Raw genomic sequence first — 20,508 nt, forward strand, 5'->3', positions numbered from 1 at the left:
AGCAAATCCATGTACCGTAACTCATTCATTCATAGACAACCTGAATAATTTACACAATTATATACTCAGCAGTCTGCTCCAGTTTGTTGGCTGTTGGATAATCTTGAGCCGGTGAGCCTTAAGTCTAAAGTGGACATGACATGTCCTGGATGGGAGCGTCGGCTGGGCACACAGCGATCCAGTGGAGAGGGGAAATGTAATGTGACTGCAGTACTAATGCCAAGGGACACATGGAATGCTGCCAAGCCTGCTCTCTGGATGCTGCTCTGCGCCCAGAAAGACAACATGCACACCCTCCCAACCTCATCCACTTCTCTCCTTATAGTTCAGTATTGAAACACTTATCTGAACAGCATCTCCGCTGCCCTCTCAGGGCTCGGACTGAGCAGGTTATTGTGTTGTTATAGTTCATCCTTTGTTGCCTGCGGTAATTGATGTGTTGCCAGTGCGGTCTGTGGCTCTCTCTTGGTTGAAGTAGCTCCATGACCTTGTGATCGCCCTGTATGCCAGTCAGAGGTTCTTATCAAAAGCTGCCTTTGATTGCACCTCTGAGATGGCTCACTTTGCCTCTGAGTGAGTGGCTTGTAGCAGCCCCGTGAGTGCGGGAAATAAAGAACATGAGTCAGAGGGAGAGAGGCGAGTCGAGATGGGAGTAAGTTGACTGCATAGTTTGCAATCACCTTTGCCATCATTTTGGCTTTACTCAATTTGTCTGGTTCTCTGTGAATGGTGCTCCCCACTCTCTTGCTGTCCAGTGTTAGGAAACTAATAGACCTCCTTCTCCACTCGCTCTCTTCTTTGTTACCTTTTCCCCTCCTGAGCTTTGCCTGGCTGTGTAGAGCTGCCAAATGGCCACCCTGAGCCAGTGAGAGTGGCTGGTTTCAGGAAGGGCTCAGGTAATCCTCCTTCTTAACCCAGTTAACACCATTGCACCTCGCTTACACACCCATGTACATGCGTGTTTTTTATATTTTGCTTTGTTTTTTAAAATTCAAATAAACTCCTGTTTCCATTGTGACTAGACGAGGAGATGCCATATACAATAATACAAACATTATGTATATGATAGTTGTCAAAAAATACTGTTGTGCATGTTTTTGTTTTTGTTTTTATTCGTGTACTTCATTCAAAGTGTTGCAAAGACTGTAAACCTACAGTAAATCAAATCTTTACTGACTGGTCAGCCTTTGCTTTCAAAAGTCACCGATTCTCTCAGGTACATTTACAGTTTTTCAAAGTTCTATGCTGGTTTTGTTCCAGCATTTGCCACAGTTCTTCCTTGGCTTTAGGGTGTCTCACTTTCCTCATTCTCATCATGAGAGCTGAGACCGACTCCGTAATGTTCAGATCAGTTCTCTAGGGGCCATACCATCTGCTGCAGTGCTCCTTGTTCTTCCTGTCACTGAAGCTAGTTCTTTATGACTCTAGCTGCATGTTTGGGCTGCGGAATGACTCGATCAAATGCCTCCCGGATGGTGTGGCCTGATGGATGATAATCTGCCTGTACTCCTAAATCGTAACCACAGAAATGCAGCCCCCGATCTGCCAAAAACTCCACCGTGCTTTGCTGTGGCCTGCAGCCTCAGAGCGGCATCCTAGCTCCTGTTAGATCCAGTAGTCTGCACACCAGGTCTTGTGTTTTCTTTTGTAAATCAGCAGTTTGGCTGAACAGATGATTCAGGTTTTTTGTTTGTTTGTTTGTTTGTTTTTTGCACAATCTTCAATCTAAGAGGACATCTTTTCATATACATGAAAATCATCTGGTCCTTTAATACTGTTTCATTGTGTCCATAAACAAAAGATGATGAGACACAACAGATCCCCTCATGGTTTCTGCATGCTAGCCAAATGGAAGGTGTTTGTGCAGCTAAGCTAATGCTGTAAGGGAGTGAGCTTGGTATGTCACGTGGAATCAGGAAGCCCACTGTGGATGTTTTAAAGGTGAGAGAGAGTCCAGTGCTCGGGCTTGGGGCAGCGTCAGGGAGGGAGATGGGAGCTGACAGCAGGACTTAGTCCAGGTGAGCTTTGCCAGACCAAGCTGCTGGACACAGATACTGCATCACAAACCAAGCAGCCCTGCTCAAACTCATTAATTCACATCCATGCACACCGGTGAGGAGAGAGCAAGGTAAGTACGATCAAATGCAGAAGCAGGTACGTTCAAGCTTACTTAAAAGTTATGTGCATTCTGACTTATTTGAACATATGCAGTCACAATCACATTCAGTCTTTAGGGGCATTTCTGCAGATGCAATTTCTCATTGTTGAAGCTTAAAAAGGATGTTTTATTCAATGCAACAATGTGCGACTGTAAACCAATTATACGCTGTTGAAGTGACACTGAGCACAATGTATTTTTATCTCCAAGGCCATCATCCCAATCAGCATAAAATACGACAAATGTGTTTTCAGATTAGTATGCATTTGTTCATTGACAGAATTACCTATTTTGACAAACTGTGCTTTTTAGAGAAAGATCAGCCTCATGTCACCTGAGTATAGTAGATTCAGGTTTTGTAGATGATGCAGTTCTTTGTCTGAAAGGGCAGTGGAAGGTTCATACTGTTGCACCTGTGTTACATCAAAGAGGAAGAGAAGGTTTTATTGACTGAAATTTGCACAGCTACTTGCTCCCAGAGCAGATGCAGCTAAGAGAAGGTCAATGAACCCTAAAATAGAGTGGTGTTTGAGTCCCTCTGTTTATCTGTATTACATGTAGACATGTCATCCATCCATCCATCCATCCATCCATCCATCCATTTTCTTCCGCTTATCCTGTTAAGGGTCGTGGGGGGGGGGGGGGGGGGCTTGAGCCTATCCCAGCGACACTCACACTCACACTCACAGTCATATCTATGCTCAATTTAGAGTATCCAATCAGCTTCATCCCCATTTGCATGTCTTTGGACTGTGGGAGGAAGCTGGAGTACCAGGGAGAACCCATGCAGGCACAAGGAGAACATGGAGACTCCACACAGAAAGTCCCATGCTCAAGCCGGGACTAGAGCACGGAACCTTCTTGCTGTGAGGGGACAGTGCTGACCACTGCACCACCGTGCCGCCTGTCACTGAGTATTCCATATATTGTGATGACTAGCACCCAGGTAATGGAAAATATTAATCAAATATGAGATTTTACCTGGTTAATTATAAAAAAATACAAATAAAAGTAGCATGAACTGAAAATCTATGGTATTAGTATACAGCGTATTACTAGACATATGAGAGGTTGAGTTGAAAATTTGCCAAACGCAACATATTAGGAAGGAACCAAGGTATTTTATTGCATCAACCTTTATATCACCCCCCTGAATAGAGTTTTATACCAATGCTATGCTCACACATGTTCTACACATGAAATGACTTTGGATCCAGACAGAAAGAACAGGTTACGCTGAATCATACGATGTATCACTCTTGATACTGACTGAAAGAATAAGCTCAGAATGTCAAAAATAGAGTGAACCCAAGTGCAGATCACAGTTACAGCGGCAGAAAATTGGAGCACGGGTGAATTTATTAACAAAGCAAAATGTCTCGTTGGAACCAGGGTTGAGTTAGAGGGCAGACCTGACCAGAGCCTTGCAAAGGGACCAGGAGGAAAGGTGCAGATCCAGCAGGAGTGGCATAAAGATATGCCTCAGGCACTCCATGATTTGGCAGCGAGGTGGTGGCTGCACTCTTTGTAGATGGAGAATGGCTAGATTGCAGGAGTTGGTATTTTACAACCTGCTTTCAGAACAAAAGCCCCACTATTATTTATCTTTGTTAAAATGGTATAAAATTTCTAAATGCTGTTATGTGTTTTAACTGACCACATATCCAGGATCTAAATTGTTACATTCTCATTTGAAATGTTAAAACAAATCTAAGCAAAATTGAATATCAACTATAGGCCTTTCATGGCAGTCAGAGGAGAGGAAAGGAGAGGAGCGCAAGAGAGCAGAGGGTGTGACTCTTGTCTATTACTGTTGGTCTGTGAGGAAAAACAGGGACTGTCCTGAGATCGTATTGGCCCACTGGACTATGTTTGAACCCAGTGAGATGGTGAAAAATTGTAGTCTTAAAATATGGTACATTTGCATGGTGGGGACCTCTGTGGTGAACAAAACTGAATTAAAAAACCATGAACTTAGCCATTAATTCGGTTCTATAAACTTGCCCCCCCACCCCCCACCCCTTTTCCACTCTAAGAGCTGCAGGGACTCAGGGGAAACGTCTTCTAGGAAGATGCTAGCTAGGACATGTGGGCTGCACCATCCAACACAACACCCAGTCATGTGTTCTCACCAAGGTTACAGAAAATGACATCTCAGTTCTCCTTTCCCAGAGCAACATCCAGTTTTCATTGGTCTCATTCAATTTTGATGAATACATTGTCTTTCAACTGTGAGAGAGATTGGTGTTTTGACAAACACCTCGCAAAGCTCAGCAGGGGGGGCGGACAGCAGGATTTATCAACTGCGAGAGTTTATTTTCTGTGGATTTTTTTTTCTTTGTGTACTGTTATTAGAATCAAAAATATCATGTAAGGATATATTTAGTCCAAAGAGAGTTATATTGTATCATGACTGATATTGTTAATTTGAGCAATCAAAGCCAACAAATTTTGGGCGGATTATTAATCTTCTCATTGTTCCAAAGGACCACACAAAATGGGTAATTGTAGAGGCAGCTTTCAGTTTGAAGAGAAAACACATGCCCCTCACAGAATACAGGGAGAGCTACACCAGCTAAGCTTCTGTTTCATGCATAATTTTTTTTTTTTTTTGAGTGTTGCAATGAGTCACAAGAGATGTGAACAGTGGGAGTAGAGCATTCATCAATGAACTGAATGTAACTTACAAAACATCCACCAAGCCACAGTTTTGAACAGTGCTGTGATAAATTTCTCTCATCGCTCAGCAGTATTTTGCAATGTACGAGTTCTACCTGCTCCAAATTATATCGTCACCACATTCCTCCTGATCTCAAAGCAACAACAGACGCTATCAGGGTCTGGTGGGACCGGCATCGGTCAGCATGATATAAATGACATCATTTGCCCACATCTGGTTGGTGACGTACTGCTCTGTAGCCAAAAACAAATGTAAGATCATGTCTGATTCTAGTCTTGTTCAGTGGTCACGATACTACAAAAGTTGTTTTTGCACATTTTTGTTTTCCTGTTCAGTCAGCAACAACAAATGGAGGTGCTCAGTTTCTACCATCTTCTTTCTAAAAGATGTGCGTGTTTCGCAGACTTCTTGATTCCTAGAGCAGTTGATGTTGTGGCACGATACCTTCCCAGCTGGAATGAAGTGTTGTGGGGTTCACTCATGCATAGAGTGCCAGACCAACCAGTAATGGACTGGAACTGCGAGCGCATTCGTGGAAAAAGTCTGTGGACGCGTAACGCGTTTTGTATGTAGCCAAGTACCTGCCTCTTTTCTGTCTTCATATTATTCCAAGCATGTAATAACTAAAAAAAAACAGATCTTCATTATTTTTTTTATTTTGTCGGCTATTTCTCTCTCATCGAAACCTTTGCTGCCCAGAAATTTGATTCTGTACTTTTTCATCATAGTTGTGTCACAGATTATAACGGTCAGGTCTGTTTCTAAAGAAATCTCTTTTTATGAGATACACCACATTTACAGCATTTTTAACTTTGCTCAAGTTTTATAGTTCTGGATATTTGAGCCAGCGTTGAGTTTCAGGGGTTAAGCCCTTCACAACTCAGACATGTCTGCTCATTTATTTTTATTGCTTAGCTTGGAGTTGGTTGCACTTGATCCAAACCCTGCCATGGATTTTTTTTGTTTGGACTTGTAGATCAAATGGCACCACTAAGTGTCTGGGCTTCTCTTGCTCTCTGGAAAGACAGTTCGATGAGGCCAGAGGGCTCACTGCAGCTCACAGGCTCATCTTGGCAGTGTTGGCTTCATCCAGAAAGCCACGGGACAAGAGGATTTAATACAGAGCTGCGATGCCTCTCTCCAGAGGGGATTACTGGAGCAGTACTGCGGGAAATGGACCCCCAGCCCAGCTGCAGCCAGGGCTGCCCCACCAACACACTCTTACAGTACATGCAGAGTGTAAACACACAGTGTATACACACACAAACACACACACACACACACACACACACACACACACACACACACACACACACACACACACAGATACATACATACATACACAGCTGCCTGCCCAACTTGGCCATGGTCTATTCATCCATGTTCTCTCACTCTCTCTCTCTCACTCTCTCTCTCCAAACACAGTACGTGGTATTTCATATGCAATACATTTTACTCACTCATTACCCTCTCCATGCATTCTCACTTTATCATAATCTAATCTTCTAATCATAACCTCTTCACACCCAGTGACCAGGAAAATATTTAATCCTGCACAATCCAGAACAATCACCTTGTAGTGAATGTGAAACTTGTATTGTTGACATTGCACTGTGTACGCAGCTCAAACTCTAAAGTCTTGCTTCAGGATGTTTTCTATCTAATTTTATCATATTTTTTTCATGAAGATTTTTCATGTATTTTGTCAATGGTTATGTCTTCAAAAACACTGGAGACAAATCTGCAGATACATAACGCACATTTTGTAAATAGTATGTAATCTGGATGTAATCATTTCTAGATAATGTATTTAGCGTTAAGCATTATACTTTGATGGACAGGTGTCATGGCAATCATGAAGTAGCAGCTCAGTCTAAGGAGAAAACCCTGCGGACTTTCCAACAAATTGTCTTTCTGTCATGGTGGAGAGAGCATTGCTTTTAAAGGGGATGAGAGGATATGATGTGATTGGCCGTGATTGTTATTAGCTCCTAACACTCCCTTGACATTGACATTTTTTTCATGCACACACACATTGCACACTGTCATCATACCCACATTTAAAAACATACACAGCAGCACTGCTACAAATGTTTTTGTTGATTAAAGTGGACATGGCCTCATGCGGTACAAAGAAGCTCTGGCTCTGTCTGTATGTGTGGCTGCAGATTAGCAAAACGTAACACAAGAAACTGGATTCTGCGGGGAATAGAGAGCATGTGCTTGTGTGGATGAGCTGGAAATGGGTTTCTGAGAAAGAGGGAGTGCCATGGCAAACACAGGATGGGAGGGCAGAGGATGAGATGAAAGCTAAAGAGAAAAGATATTAGATGCAATGAACAAACATATGGCTAGCAATCAAATGTTACATTTGTCAAAGCCACATAATCCTGACCTTATAAGTTCACTTGCATAAAATGTAAACTACATTCAACATCTTTGTATATGTATATCTATCTACAAACCCACACACACACACATACATATATATACACACATACAATATAAAATATCAAGCCTATTTTCTCATCACTGCTCTCCCATACTGCCTTGCTCTCATGAATAAAACACTCGGATGCATTGGATGCATACACACAGAGTCACATGCCTTTGTGCATACACATGCACTCATTCTGGGCAGATACAAGTTCACACACAGACACACTGTACATGCATCATACATGCATCCACATGTGACATCTGCATATGGTACAAACACATCGCCTCAGCAGCAGTGCAACTTTTTAAATGGAGCATTATTTTCCTGAGCTGGCGTGGCAGACAAAGGCTCGTAGACCTTTAAGCTTTGAAAAAAGGCTTTAAGTGCTATACCAGTGGATTACAGAGAAGTTTTTAGTTTTTAAAGCTGAAAAAAAATCATCTCTGGAGTTCACATTTTGCTGAAAAAGTTTTTTATTGCATTTTGCTCTATTATTCGGCACACTATATCTGTGCAGGAAAATAAATAGAATTGCCGTTATCGTTATATTATTTTCCAACACTGCAAAACCCAGTGAGGAGTATAAAAAAATATATGCAAGGCTGATTTTTATGAGTAAAAAGAGAAAACTAATTGCTGTTGAAATATAGTTGATAGAGAGTTTACATGCAAGACCTCTTTTGGAGATGTTTTTTTGGAGTTGCTCATGTACTTGGACCTCTGCGTCATCAGAGAAGGAAAGGATTGGATCTCGAGAATCATCTTTAAAAGAAAAGAAAGTTGCTAATGTTTTGACACACAGTCTTAAGAGTTACTGATGAAATGTCGTCGTTTGTGCAGAGGGGTAGATTAAACCAGTACACATTTATTTATTGTGTTGTTTATAGTGTTAAAGTGATTGTCAAATCTGGAACTTTTCCAGCCAAAATGGGACAGTGCAAACTATACTACCTGTTGTCATGCTTGTAAATTGTGTGTAGAGTAAACAGCAATAGCAACATTGCTGTCAAGTTAAATTTCAACTAAAACAGCAAAGCCATCTGCATTTAACGTCACTGCTTTTCTTCACTGCATTTTTTCATTGTCTTTTCTGTTGTGTTGTCTTGCAGAAATCTGTTTGCTGACTCGGGGCAGAAGGACCGCCAGTGTCCGAGCGGACACGTACTGTCGTCTTTACTCACTGTCTGTGGACAACTTCAATGAGGTGCTGGAGGAGTATCCCATGATGAGAAGGGCCTTTGAGACCGTTGCTCTTGACAGACTGGACCGGATTGGTAAGAAAATAATATTTAACTACACATTTTCTGTCACCCAGAGCCGCCTGGGGTCTCTGCCAAATGTAACATCCACACGCGTTCATACAACCTCCTCTACTCGCTGGCCAGTACAACAACAAATTCAAAATACAATGATTATCTTTGGCATTATGACAGCATCTCAAAGCATGAAAACTCCTGCATAAAGTCTTGAAGCCTCTCCATCTATCTGCTACCATGTTGACTCAAAAATGACCAGCATGATTTAACTTCATGGTGAGGGGGACCATGGGTTATGACATTACATTTGGGGCAGAAACATTTAACACAGAGAAACTGCATTTAAAATGGCTCTATATGAGCTCTAGAGGTGCTACTTTAATGGGTTCATCCTTGGTCCACGCTCCACCCCTCCTCCAAGTTTTGTCAAAATCGGCCCTGCCAGACCAAACTTTAAAAAAAAAAAAGAATGAACATAAACACTACCATAAACAAATTTGCTGTGAAATTTAAATTTCTTTCTTGACCCATGCTACATACAATGCAACTGACATGGGTGAAGCCTTTTGATTAATCTTATTTAAACTGACAGATGCAAATTTCCTCCAACTTTACTTTGCATCCTCTCAGCTGAATTGCTCCTATTGTACATGGACGTCAGGTCACACGTCAAATGACTTTCTTTTTTCCAACAATGTGAATTGCATAAGAGCGATGACTCTTGTGCGATGATGATGTGAGGAAAACAAATATTGTTTCATCAAACAGTTAAGATCGCCATAAAACACTGCATCTAATCCTGTATTGAGTACGTAAGTAAGTCTGAGTGCAATGTACATCTCCAGCCCAACATCCTCCACATTTCAGACCAGAGCTCTCAGACAAAACTCGACAATTGTAGAAATGCTCTCAGAACTATTCAGTGGTTGAAATCACTTTCAAAGCCATCAGCATATAAACATGCAGATAAGACTCTGGTTTTGAAATCCCTGTGTGACTTCTTTTACACATACAATTGATATTCTCTCCATATCCATCACTGTTACCAGGCTCAGTCTGAGTAAATGAAAAATTCCCAATGAAAGGCACGCCTGTATCATCACTCAGCCATTGCTCCATGCTCTGTTTTATCCTCTGCTATGTTTAGAGTAGAGCATAGAGAAATTGCTTCAGGGGGTCTCTTTGTAGAAAATGGCTGCTTTGAAAAGATGTGGTGGGCTGATAGTGATGTTTCCGTGAGATGGTCTCCTGTGTATGTCCTTTCTGCTGAGCTTGATGCTCGTGTACACCTTTCTTCACGAATAAAGTCACTTTCACTACACTGATCCACAAATTAATTACTGACTTGATGGACTTTGTGCAATCTGATTAGAGGTGTGCAAGTGATAAGTTGGATCAAGGGTCAAGCTTGAGACCCCAGAAACACTAAACTACTACACGTCATAACAGAAAACGGAGAGATTGATCCGAGCCTAATTGAATTTAAAATATCTTTGGATTTCACTGCCCTTTATTAGCAATCAATTGAAAACAGCTGTCATGTGAATTGAGCCGGGTACTGCTTTTTTGGACCATTCAACATTGACTAATGGTCTTTGAGGTCAGAGTATCACACATTTCTCTTGGAGGTAGAGTCAGCAGTAAGTAGGCCTGTCATAGTGATGCAACTCCAGCTTGTTTCTTTGACCTTGTGCACGGTTCACAGTCATTTTATTTCTGTATGTTGGAGCAATATTACTGAAAATGAAAGAATTTTGTTTTTAGCACTAAACTATTTCATTTTCTTTTGTTTCTGTGTCATGAGGTAGGTTACTCCACACACATAATAGCATCTGAAACAATACAGATTCATTTTGAACCCTTTTATATTAAAAACCAATAACAGCAGAGAAATCATGACTCCAAAGGGATAATTGTAACCCATGTCTCAGTAGCACTCACATGTTGCTCCAGGCTGAAGCTACACCTTCTGTACAATGTTTGCTTTATGCATTTAGTGAGGGAATCACTGTAAAGAGATAGTAAAACATACACCCCTTTTGCCTTAAGCTGTCGTGCTTTCTGAGCGCCTGTCTACGGCTTGTTATCTCCCACCCATCTTGTTTTTTCTCGTAGTCTGGACTCTTTCATTCTTTGTCTTAACCCGTCTGCTACTTACCATTCTTAAATCTCTTCCCTCCATTTCCCTGTGATTTTTCTTTGGAACATCTTTTTTTCTCATCCCACTTATGCGCTAGCTTCTACGGGAGAGAGTTTGTCATTTGTGTTCACCTGAAGTGTCAACTGGGCTGTCTCTGCTTACAAGATATGCGCATTCTTCCCTTTTCTCTTTCTAACCTGTCACTCTGCTTGTGTGCCTGTTTTTGTCTCTGTGCTTTTATAGGGAAGAAAAATTCCATCCTGCAGCATAAGGTGCAGCACGACCTCAGCTCTGGTGTACTCAACTACCAGGAGAATGAGATCATCCAGCAGATTGTGCAGCATGACAGGGACATGGCCCACTGTGCTCACCTTTTACAGAACGCCCCACCCCAGACACCTCCATCACCTACTCCTGTCATCTGGGCCCCCCTCATCCAGGCACCTCTCCAGGCAGCAGCCGCCACCACATCAGTGGCCATTGCTCTGACACACCATCCCCACCTCCCACCAACGCTCTTCAGGCCTCCAGTCTCTGTTTTGGGATCTCTAAAAGATCCTCCCAGCCGTCATAAGAAGTTTCACACATCTGTACCTTCATCCACAGCTCCTGGTTCTGCTGGGGACTCTCCCACTAGCACACCTTCTAAATTACGCACCGGGGTGGACATGTCATTGCTGGCATCTTTTCGGGCTCAGCATACAATGTCAAGTTCAGGAGCAACAAGCTCTGGCCAGCAGGCCTCAGGTAGTGGAGCTAAGTGTGGACCTAGTGGGACAGGGTCTGGGTTTAGTACAGGTGGGGCTTCTGCTTTCCCATTCAGATCATACTCGTCCATGGGTTCACCCACATCTAGTATGGCCCAGCTACACTCACAGCCACAGAATCAGCAGCCATTTCGTTCCAGCACACCACCTCTATCGAATCTCTTCCATCAAGGATCGACGGGTGGAAGCACAGGGTCAGGGATAAGTGGAGGTGCAGTTGGAGCCTGTGGTGGTGCAACAGGTTGGTCTTCAGGTGGGGCCATTGGGGGTTCTGTGGAAGGGGCAAGTGGGGGAGACACTCCATGGGCTAGTGAGGACTTAACATCTGTAGCAACAGAAGCAACTGCTATGGGGCACTTTAGGTCGGGAGCAGCTACCAGTGGATCAGTAGGTGGAATCTCAGGGGAATCAATAGGAGGGGTATCTGAAGGACCAACTGGTGAAGTTTATGGCAGGTCAGCAAGTGGGACCTCAGGAGGATCAGGTGTTGGTGTTACCTGTGGGTCAGCAGGAGATGCAGCCAGGACAGCAATAGGAGGGGTTGCTAGAGGATTAATTGGAAGACCTGCTGCGGCATCAGCAGCAGGAACTTCTGCAGAATTACTGGTAGCAAAGACCACAGGAACTGGATCATTAGGGAGAGCTGCTGGTGGATCAGTGGGAGGGAACTCGGGGGAATTATTGGCCGCAGCAACCACTGGAGGGTGGGCTTCTGGTGGGCCAGCTGGAGGCACATGTGGAGAATTACTAGTAGCAACCACCACTGGAGGGTCACTGGGATGGGCTTCTGGTGTGAAAGTGGGAGGGCCCTCTGAGGAATTATTGGTAGCAACAACCACTGGAGGACGGGCTTCTGTTGGGTCAGAGGGAATCACTTCAGGAGAACTGCTAGTATCAACAACCACTGGAGGATCATTGGGGCGGGCTTCTAGTGGGTCAGCGGGAGGGACTTGTGGAGAACTGCTAGTATCAACAACCACTGGAGGATCATTGGGGCGGGCTTCTAGTGGGTCAGCAGGAGGGACTTGTGGAGAACTGCGAGTATCAACAACCACTGGAGGATCATTGGGGCGGGCTTCTAGTGGGTCAGTGGGAGGGACTTGTGGTGAACTGCTAGTATCAACAACCACTGGAGGATCATTGGGACGGGCTTCTAGTGGGTCAGCGGGAGGAACTTGTGGAGAACTGCGAGTATCAACAACCACTGGAGGATCAATGGGGCGGGCTTCTAGTGGGTCAGCGGGAGGGACTTGTGGAGAACTGCGAGTATCAACAACCACTGGAGGATCATTGGGGCCGGCTTCTAGTGGGTCAGCGGGAGGGACTTGTGGAGAACTGCTAGTGGCAACAACCACTGGAGGATCACTTGGGCGGGCTTCTAGTGGGTCAGCGGGAGGGACTTGTGGAGAACTGCTCGTGGCAACAACCACTGGAGGATCATTGGGGCCGGCTTCTAGTGGGTCAGCGGGAGGGACTTGTGGAGAACTGCTAGTATCAACAACCACTGAAGGATCATTGGGGCGGGCTTCTCGTGGGTTAGCGGGAGGGACTTGTGGAGAACTGTTATTAACAACTACTGGAGGATCATTAGGGCGTTCTTCTGGTGGATCATTTGGAATGGCTTCTGGAGGATTGACTGGAGGGGCCTCAGGGGGACCACTTGTAGGGACTTCTGGTGATGCAATGATTGTAAATCCTGGAGGATCATTGGGAAGGCCTTCTAGTGGATCAATATCTAGCTTCATTGGGACAAGTTCAAGTGGACCAGGAGGTGGGGTTATTGGAGGATATACTAGTAGACCCATAGAAGGGGCAGTTGGGAGCCATATAGGAGGGTCTGCAGCTTGTTCTCCAGGAGGGGCTTCTGGTGGCATCACAGATGGACTTCATTCATCCCGTTGTCAAAGTCCTATATCGACTGGCTCATCCAGCCCTCTTCTTGGTCAGCCTCTCCATTGCCAGCCTCCTCCCAAGCCTTCTCAAGTGGCTCCTTTGCAACAGTTTGCTGGTGGAGGTAGGACTACAAGTGGCTTATACCTCTTCCACTCCCCTCCACAAGGCTCCCCATCCTCCAGTAGAGGACAGCATAGCCAACATACTGCTGAGGGCTCCCCATCTTCCTTCAGCCATTTTAGCCTGGCAGGCCTCCAGTCTGGCTTCCTGCCTCACCAGATGTCCCTGGAGAGGTCTGCCTTGGCCTCTCTGGCCCAGTATGGCTCAGCAAACGCCTCCCCCTGCCTTACCCCGGTGGCACCCAGCCCTACTATCCAAAGTCCAGTAACGGGCAGGACTTTTCACTACAGTGACCCCTCCAGTGCCACAGGATCACACAGTTCTCTGCTCATGCCTCAGTCTTCTCTCCCCTCACAGCTTCCCACCCAGCCATACACAGCAGGAAGAGATTCTCAGCTAGGGCGCTTTTCAGAGGATCTAAAGCTTTTATCCAGCTCACACCCATCTCTTCCCCAGGAGGTGGCCCAGGCCTTAGGTCACCAAGCTCCTTCCTCCTCTTTTGAAACTGGTTATTACCCTTCTCCCTACTCTTCACCCACTCTTGTGCCCAAACCTTGTAGCTCAGTACCAGGCCACATGACTCCTCCAGTCCAGCTGTCTCCGGGGCACTCTCACCCGACTCAGTCCTCCGGGACTTCCCCAGCCTTGCCTCTGCGGAGGGGCTCTGCTGCACACTCATCAGATCTAGAACCTCAAACTGTCCGTTCTAAACTTTCTTCTAATTTGTGAGGATCGATCACACCCTCCTTTTCTCCTCCGAACTGAAACACACACAAACTATAACCATGTGTGGCATTCTTTTCTTTCTTTCATCTGACTTCACTGTGTTCCACCTCTCATTTTACCAAGATCTTAAATTTACTGTGATTTAAAAGACACCTTACCAGGTAATGCAGAGCTTCAGAGTACTCTATATTTGTTTTATGCTTTGTCTTATTTTTTATTCATACATAATGTATATAGATAGAATTATATTTAAATGATAAGTTAATTAAGGGACGAGGAGGGTGTGAAATTGATCTCCATTTAAAGGACAGTCCTTTTATTTGTGCTCTATGCTGAATTTATTTGGTGGTGTTTGGAAGGAAATTTCAATGAACTACACAATAATACTCTTTTTCTGCAGGAACCTATGCACTAATACCTGCATGTATAAAGGCTTTTTGTGTGTTTCAAAAAGTTATCTACATTTTTAGCTAAAACAAAACAGACTCTTGTACCATCTCATACGGGATCACATATTGTTGATCCATAAATGTATAGATTGTACCTATTATCTCCTGTGTGAACCTTTCAAAACCGGATGAATGATGGAGAAGAGATTTTAGGAAACCAAAAAAAGACTTTTCCTGTGGGGTAATAATTCACCTCCTCTTGGCGCTTTGATCCTTATTTTTTACCACTTTATTGTAATACTACTGTTTTCGAAGCAGGGGGAGAGGGGTTCAGCGAGCTACCCTCCATCTCAATCTTGAGACAACAGTATGTGAGCGACTGGCTTTCTGCAGAGTCCTCAACCATGTCCTAACAAGCTCACTTTGTCTTCCAAACTCATGCCACTAATGTGTGTAGAAAGCATGTGCTGTTTTTCTTCCTGACTGTGTGCAACTGTTAATGTGAGTGGCTGTGAGAATATGAGTGTGAATCAGTGGAACAGTCAGATGCAAAGTAAGACTTTTCCCTTGAATGATCAAAAGCAGGTTTGCCTTTTTCCACACAAAAACTTGGACTTCCATTATCTACAGCTTGTGTGTTGCATAGTGTAGCACTTGGGACCATTCAAAATCCGCAACATGTATTAGTCCTAAAAGCAGACTTTAAGTCTTTTAGAAAATACAGTATATACAATACACAAGCTGAAATATTTTATAAAAGTGCTAGAAATGGAAATATGCCACTTGATATTTAATTTGTGCATTACTTCTTCTTCTACTGTGGCTGCTATATGATCAACACAGGCATGTCTCCTCATTGAAGACTAGTGCTGAGTTTGAGATGTTGAATGTATGTACATTTGTTGTTGCTAAAAGTACTGTAGCTATGGTAGACACACTGAAAGAGACTGTTCCATAACAAAAATAGACAATTGGTTCAAAATCTTTGACAGATGTTTTCATTAGCAGCCATTCTCCTGCCAAAGTGTCCTTTGGCAAGACACAGAACAACTACCTGCTTCAAAATCTGGATATATGAGTCAGTAAGTTGCCTAAAAACATCTCACTGTTTACTGCATTTGCTCCATAAAGTATTGCAATACTACTGCTGTAGCTCTGAGAGCAATTGCCTGGAAAAATCAGACAGTGATATTTTTGAGAGGTGCAGGGAAGCAATTATTGACTGTGTGTCAGAATGAACATTTTAAAATGTACCAGAATAATAATCAGCTTTGAAAGCTGGGTTTTCAGAATTCACATTAAGTGTCACGATACATGGAGCACAACTATGAGAGATGGCATTGACCTTATTTCAGTTAAGATATCAAAGACGTTAAAGGGTTCTTTACATTTGTTTATTCTTTCAAAAATCTCGTGGCTGTCAGAGAGCCTGGTCACAAAACTGAGTACATGGTAGAGGGAGGTATCATTAAACTCCCAGAGGAGAAGAGCCGTGATATGCTTGTACTTGTTTGCCTATAGCTCATCACCAAGACAGACCCAGGTTCCACTCAGACACCTGAGTCCCCAACTCAGTCACAGCACTCAGCCACGGCAGCCTAATTTAACAAGACAGGTCTGTAATCCCTTGACCCTCACAGGCTATCATGGACTCCCTCACAGAGGTGCATAGTGACCATGCTCTCCCCTCATTACAGTTCCCAGAAGTCTCCTTTATAAGGTATAGCAATACACATGACACGCAGCTACACATTTACAGACACGCGAGCCTGCTCTTGTCCCCGGTCATTAAACAGCAATGGTTTATTGCGGCCCTTGGCGTCTGCTGCAGACATGTAATGGTATAAAGTAATGCAGAATGTATCCTTTTATATGTCGGTACATTTTGAGATGCAGCAGGCTAGCAATTAAAGTCACAGTAAACCCACCCATGTCTATATAGGACCCACAGAGTAACTGCTCGGGCTGCTGTGTTAGTACAACATCCACAGCCTTGAAAGCGTTTTAGCCCCAATCATGAGCTACTTGTATTTTTGTGCACAAGGCCTAAGAAGATCTTTGTCATTAGTAATGGTATTTTTACTTTTGGCCCTATGTTTTGGGTCGAATTATTCAATAGGAACACAAATAATTAGTACTATATTGAGTGTGAATGCTATTACAAGTTACCACAAATCACCTGAAACGGGACAATTTTCTTTCAATAATGATATTTATAAACATTGATATCACTAATTAAAATGGCTTTTCTACAGTCATGATAACCATTCACCCTCTTGAGTCATTGTCAGAACTGAGAAACCTGAGGTTGTAAATGGAAATCTGTCTTTCCGCTGCAAAATTTTTTGCATCCCCACAGACTTTTCATTATATATTGACATCAGAAGTGTAAGGAATCTCGCATCTCATGTTGATATAGAGGTTTAGGTCGGAGACGCCCAAGGTTGCTTGGTCGGCCAGTAGCAGACATGGGGGTCGTGAGAAAGTATCGCTGGCTAACCTCGAGGGATGACAAGCCTTTTCATCTTCACATTTTATCATGTTAGAAATATCTCCTGCTGAATTTGTAGAGCAATGACTGATTCATTTTTCATTTTCAAATCTTAATCAGATCAACTGGCCAGTTAAGGCCATAATAGCATTATGAAAAGATGTGCTGTAACTCGAGGCAGATTTGGAATATTTGGAACTCTAAACTAAAAATAATTTTCATCTGTTTTATAACCCCTATCATTAGGTAACAAAACTGTCAAATGCATACACACACACACATACATGTATGTATGTATGTATGTATATATATATATATATATATATATATATATATATATATGTGTGCACACCCTCTCGCGGGGCAGAGAGACAGAACCCTGCGATAGAATGATAGACCGTTAACACCAAGGACTGTTTGACCTCAAATTTTCTACATACAGTGTTTCAACCGTGGTCTTCCTGCACCTGCTGTAGCCTTGCAGTGCACAGAAGTAGACAGACTATTGTGCTGCACATCAGAAAAAGTCCCCTTTTTTTCCTCACAGTTTGACCTTATTAAGTCACAGAGGTGGAGAACAGTTTGAAGTCGGCCTGAGAGACAGATCTAGATGTGAGGAGACGTTGATGCACTGAGGGAATGATACGGACAGACACTCAGCCATGGGGAAGACGAAGAGGCAGGCACCCTACAAGGTACATGCTGAAGGGGAGCTTGTTTCTCGGGGACTCCTGATAATTGTTTTGCATGCGAGTGGATTGGGATTTGAGAAAAAAAAGCTTCACATGTTGCTATGCTCTGTACAGAGCAGATAGCGTTCGGGTGTCTATGAGTCCTGCTCTGCCTGGCAGGGTCGATGGTAGGGGACGGACACTGTCTGCGGAGGGTGGGACAGGGAGGTGCAGGTCAGAGCTTACAGAGAAACAGACATTGGACAGGGATTGATTAGTTGGCCTGAACTTAGTATGGTCCATTATCACAGATAAGTGGTTTGGGCGAGGGCTGTGTCACTGTCAGTTTGAGAGATGACACAATTTCCATGACGTCCTGTCTACTTCAGCCAGGCCAACGTCTTTGCAAAATCTCCTGTCTTGAACTTTTTATGCAAGAAAACCGTCATGAAATTAGGAAAAGCAGTTTTTGATTGATGACCATGCAGCTTTGAAATTATGTAATGGAAATGAAAAGGAGTTTCATAATCCTTAGGGTCATGAAATTTTCTCAACTCACAGAAGACCATGTAATCCTTCATTCCAAGTAAAGACGTGAAAATAACCAAAACTGGAGTAACAAGATTTTCACCTGACAGCAATGTTTATTCTTCAAGGGGATTTGCTATTTCCATCCTCTCAGACTATTTGCTGCATCTGTAGCGTAATGTAGTGTAGAGACAGTCAGCTGGGGATTAGACGAGGAGGCTTTGAAACTTTGCATCTTTTGAGAAAGTGAATAAAGAAAAACAAGAGTGACTCACTTGCTCATGCAGCAAACTGTTTTCATTATGTTTCCTCGCTACTCATCACAAGATGGGAAGAAAACGGCTGCTCGAGAGCAGCGAAGTAAAGGGCAGTTGAAGGATCACAACAGCTGCCAGCCTTCTGTCCAAACGCCCCGAGCTAGGCTGCAGAAATCAGTTCAGAGGATGACAGAGGAAAAGTGGTGTTTTGATCCTGTGTTGTTTCATTTCAGCACCCCTCCTCACTAGGATTTACTTACTTTATTTTAGGCGGATTGATCTGGATGAGGTTTATCTTGTCTTTTAAGCAGTGAAAGAGAAAATTTATATGAATCATGAAAACTGACAGTAGTAGTTCCTCTCTATCTTAGGTTTCTGGCTCTGGCCCTGCTGTTGGCCATTAGCTGGATATGTAGCAAAGCAGCCAGTCAGATTGTATGTTGCTGCTGTGCAACTGCCCATCGCCGCGCTTTGAAGGAGCTCCACATGGCACCTCTGTACCATTTCCAATTCATGGTTGTTTCTGTAACACAGCATTCTCAAATTCTGTTTGGTGCACTTCCAATTTCACCGCCTAATCTTCGCCTCCCCCTCCCTTTGTGCTACCCTACTCACCCATGAATATGGGTTGGTGAATCAGCGATGCACACTAATGAAATCATTTGCTATGATTGAGGATTAGATGTAGCAGCGGTGAAATCGAACCTGTATTTTCTCGAGGGAGAGAAGGCACGTGGTTTCTAGATGCCCTTGTTATACTTCTCATATTCCTCCTACCCTTCCATAAACGTGGGATTTATTTTGTGCACAAGCACCAGAATCAGGTGCTCATATAACAATGTACCTCAGAGTGAATGATGTGAAGATTGCTATACGTGGAGATAAGTTCTGTTTATCGTAGCATCTAATACAGTTGACCTCTTTTGCTGCTCTAGTGAGATGGAATAACATGACGGTAATGTTATTGTGATCAGAAAGTGGGTTGTTGGGCAGTTAAACCTGGATGTGACCCAGTTTAGATGCATCAGTAGGGTGCCTACAAATTCACTTCAAGACTGCATCACCATGGAGCCTGCAGGGTGATGATATCCAACTGTCAGCATTCTGTCCTCATAGTAGGAAACAATTCATTTACAAGCTCAGATTTTGTTCTCTAAATACATGTTTCTGTACGACAGATGAGAGAAGTGTGCGTTGAAGCCAAAGTGAGGCAGCTGGATTCACGTGGCAGCGGTGGGTTTACCTAAACATCCTGCTTCTTAAAGCTTTCTTTACTCCAACATACTTATAGAGATTTATATATTTCCATAGGACCTATTTATATTTCTGTATTTATTTTAGACTCTCGTTGATAAGTGATGTCACCATAGCAGATAATAATAATAAGCAATGTTCATTAAAACTGTGTGTGTACAGTTCATAACATGTCTATCATTTTTAAGGAAACATTTGCATGTCTACTCTGCTGCGGCGCAGGAGTTGGATCTTTTTCCTAACACGATGTTACAGACCAAGACTTTCTTACCGGAAGGCTCAACCGTTTATGAAGACTGTGACTGGTTCAACACTTCTTATGAGGACAAACAACCTTTTGGAGAGTTTTTTGACTGTTTTCCTGATATCAGTCTATTTTTTTTCCTTCTGCATTTAACACAGGAACTTTTGGGGGGGGGGGGGCAATAAGGGAACTGTACAGGTATGGTGTGACTGGATGGGACATTGCGCTGATCCACACAACAACCCCACATCATGGCTCATAGTTTGTGTGGCGCTGATGAAGTGAGGTGAAACTGCATTGTCGATAAGCACACATACTGGATGAAATAAAAAGGTATAGAATAAAATATAAGGAACACCCTGTTGGAGTATTTTATTTCTCTGTATCACTTCTAGAAAACCTACATATATGACGGAGATATTAATCATGTTTGCAATCGTTTGTGTGTGTGTGTGTGTCTGTGTGATTGAAGGAGATAGTAAGTTTATGAGGTT

General features: G+C 43.3%; 1 protein-coding gene across 2 annotated transcripts in view; it reads left to right on the forward strand.

Moving 5' to 3' along the window:
• hcn4 (hyperpolarization activated cyclic nucleotide-gated potassium channel 4) overlaps window positions 1-20,170 on the forward strand; it is a 72,662-nt gene extending 52,492 nt beyond the window's left edge. Inside the window, exons 7-10 of one of the 2 annotated variants that reach the window (XM_086188617.1) lie at window positions 8,388-8,552; window positions 10,918-12,008; window positions 12,309-12,372; window positions 12,832-20,170. In XM_086188617.1, the coding sequence (XP_086044743.1) occupies window positions 8,388-8,552; window positions 10,918-12,008; window positions 12,309-12,372; window positions 12,832-14,183 (2,672 nt within the window). In that variant the 3' untranslated portion in view covers window positions 14,184-20,170. Of the gene's footprint in view, window positions 1-8,387; window positions 8,553-10,917; window positions 12,598-12,831 lie in introns of both variants that reach the window. The other variant, XM_086188609.1, reaches the window with a different exon arrangement.
• Window positions 20,171-20,508: the final 338 nt, after the last annotated feature.

The sequence above is a fragment of the Aulostomus chinensis genome, chromosome 2 (genome assembly GCF_037954235.1).
Source record: "Aulostomus chinensis isolate RoL2024-O1b breed Wild chromosome 2, RoL_Achi_v1.0, whole genome shotgun sequence".
Lineage (NCBI taxonomy): Eukaryota > Metazoa > Chordata > Actinopteri > Syngnathiformes > Aulostomidae > Aulostomus > Aulostomus chinensis.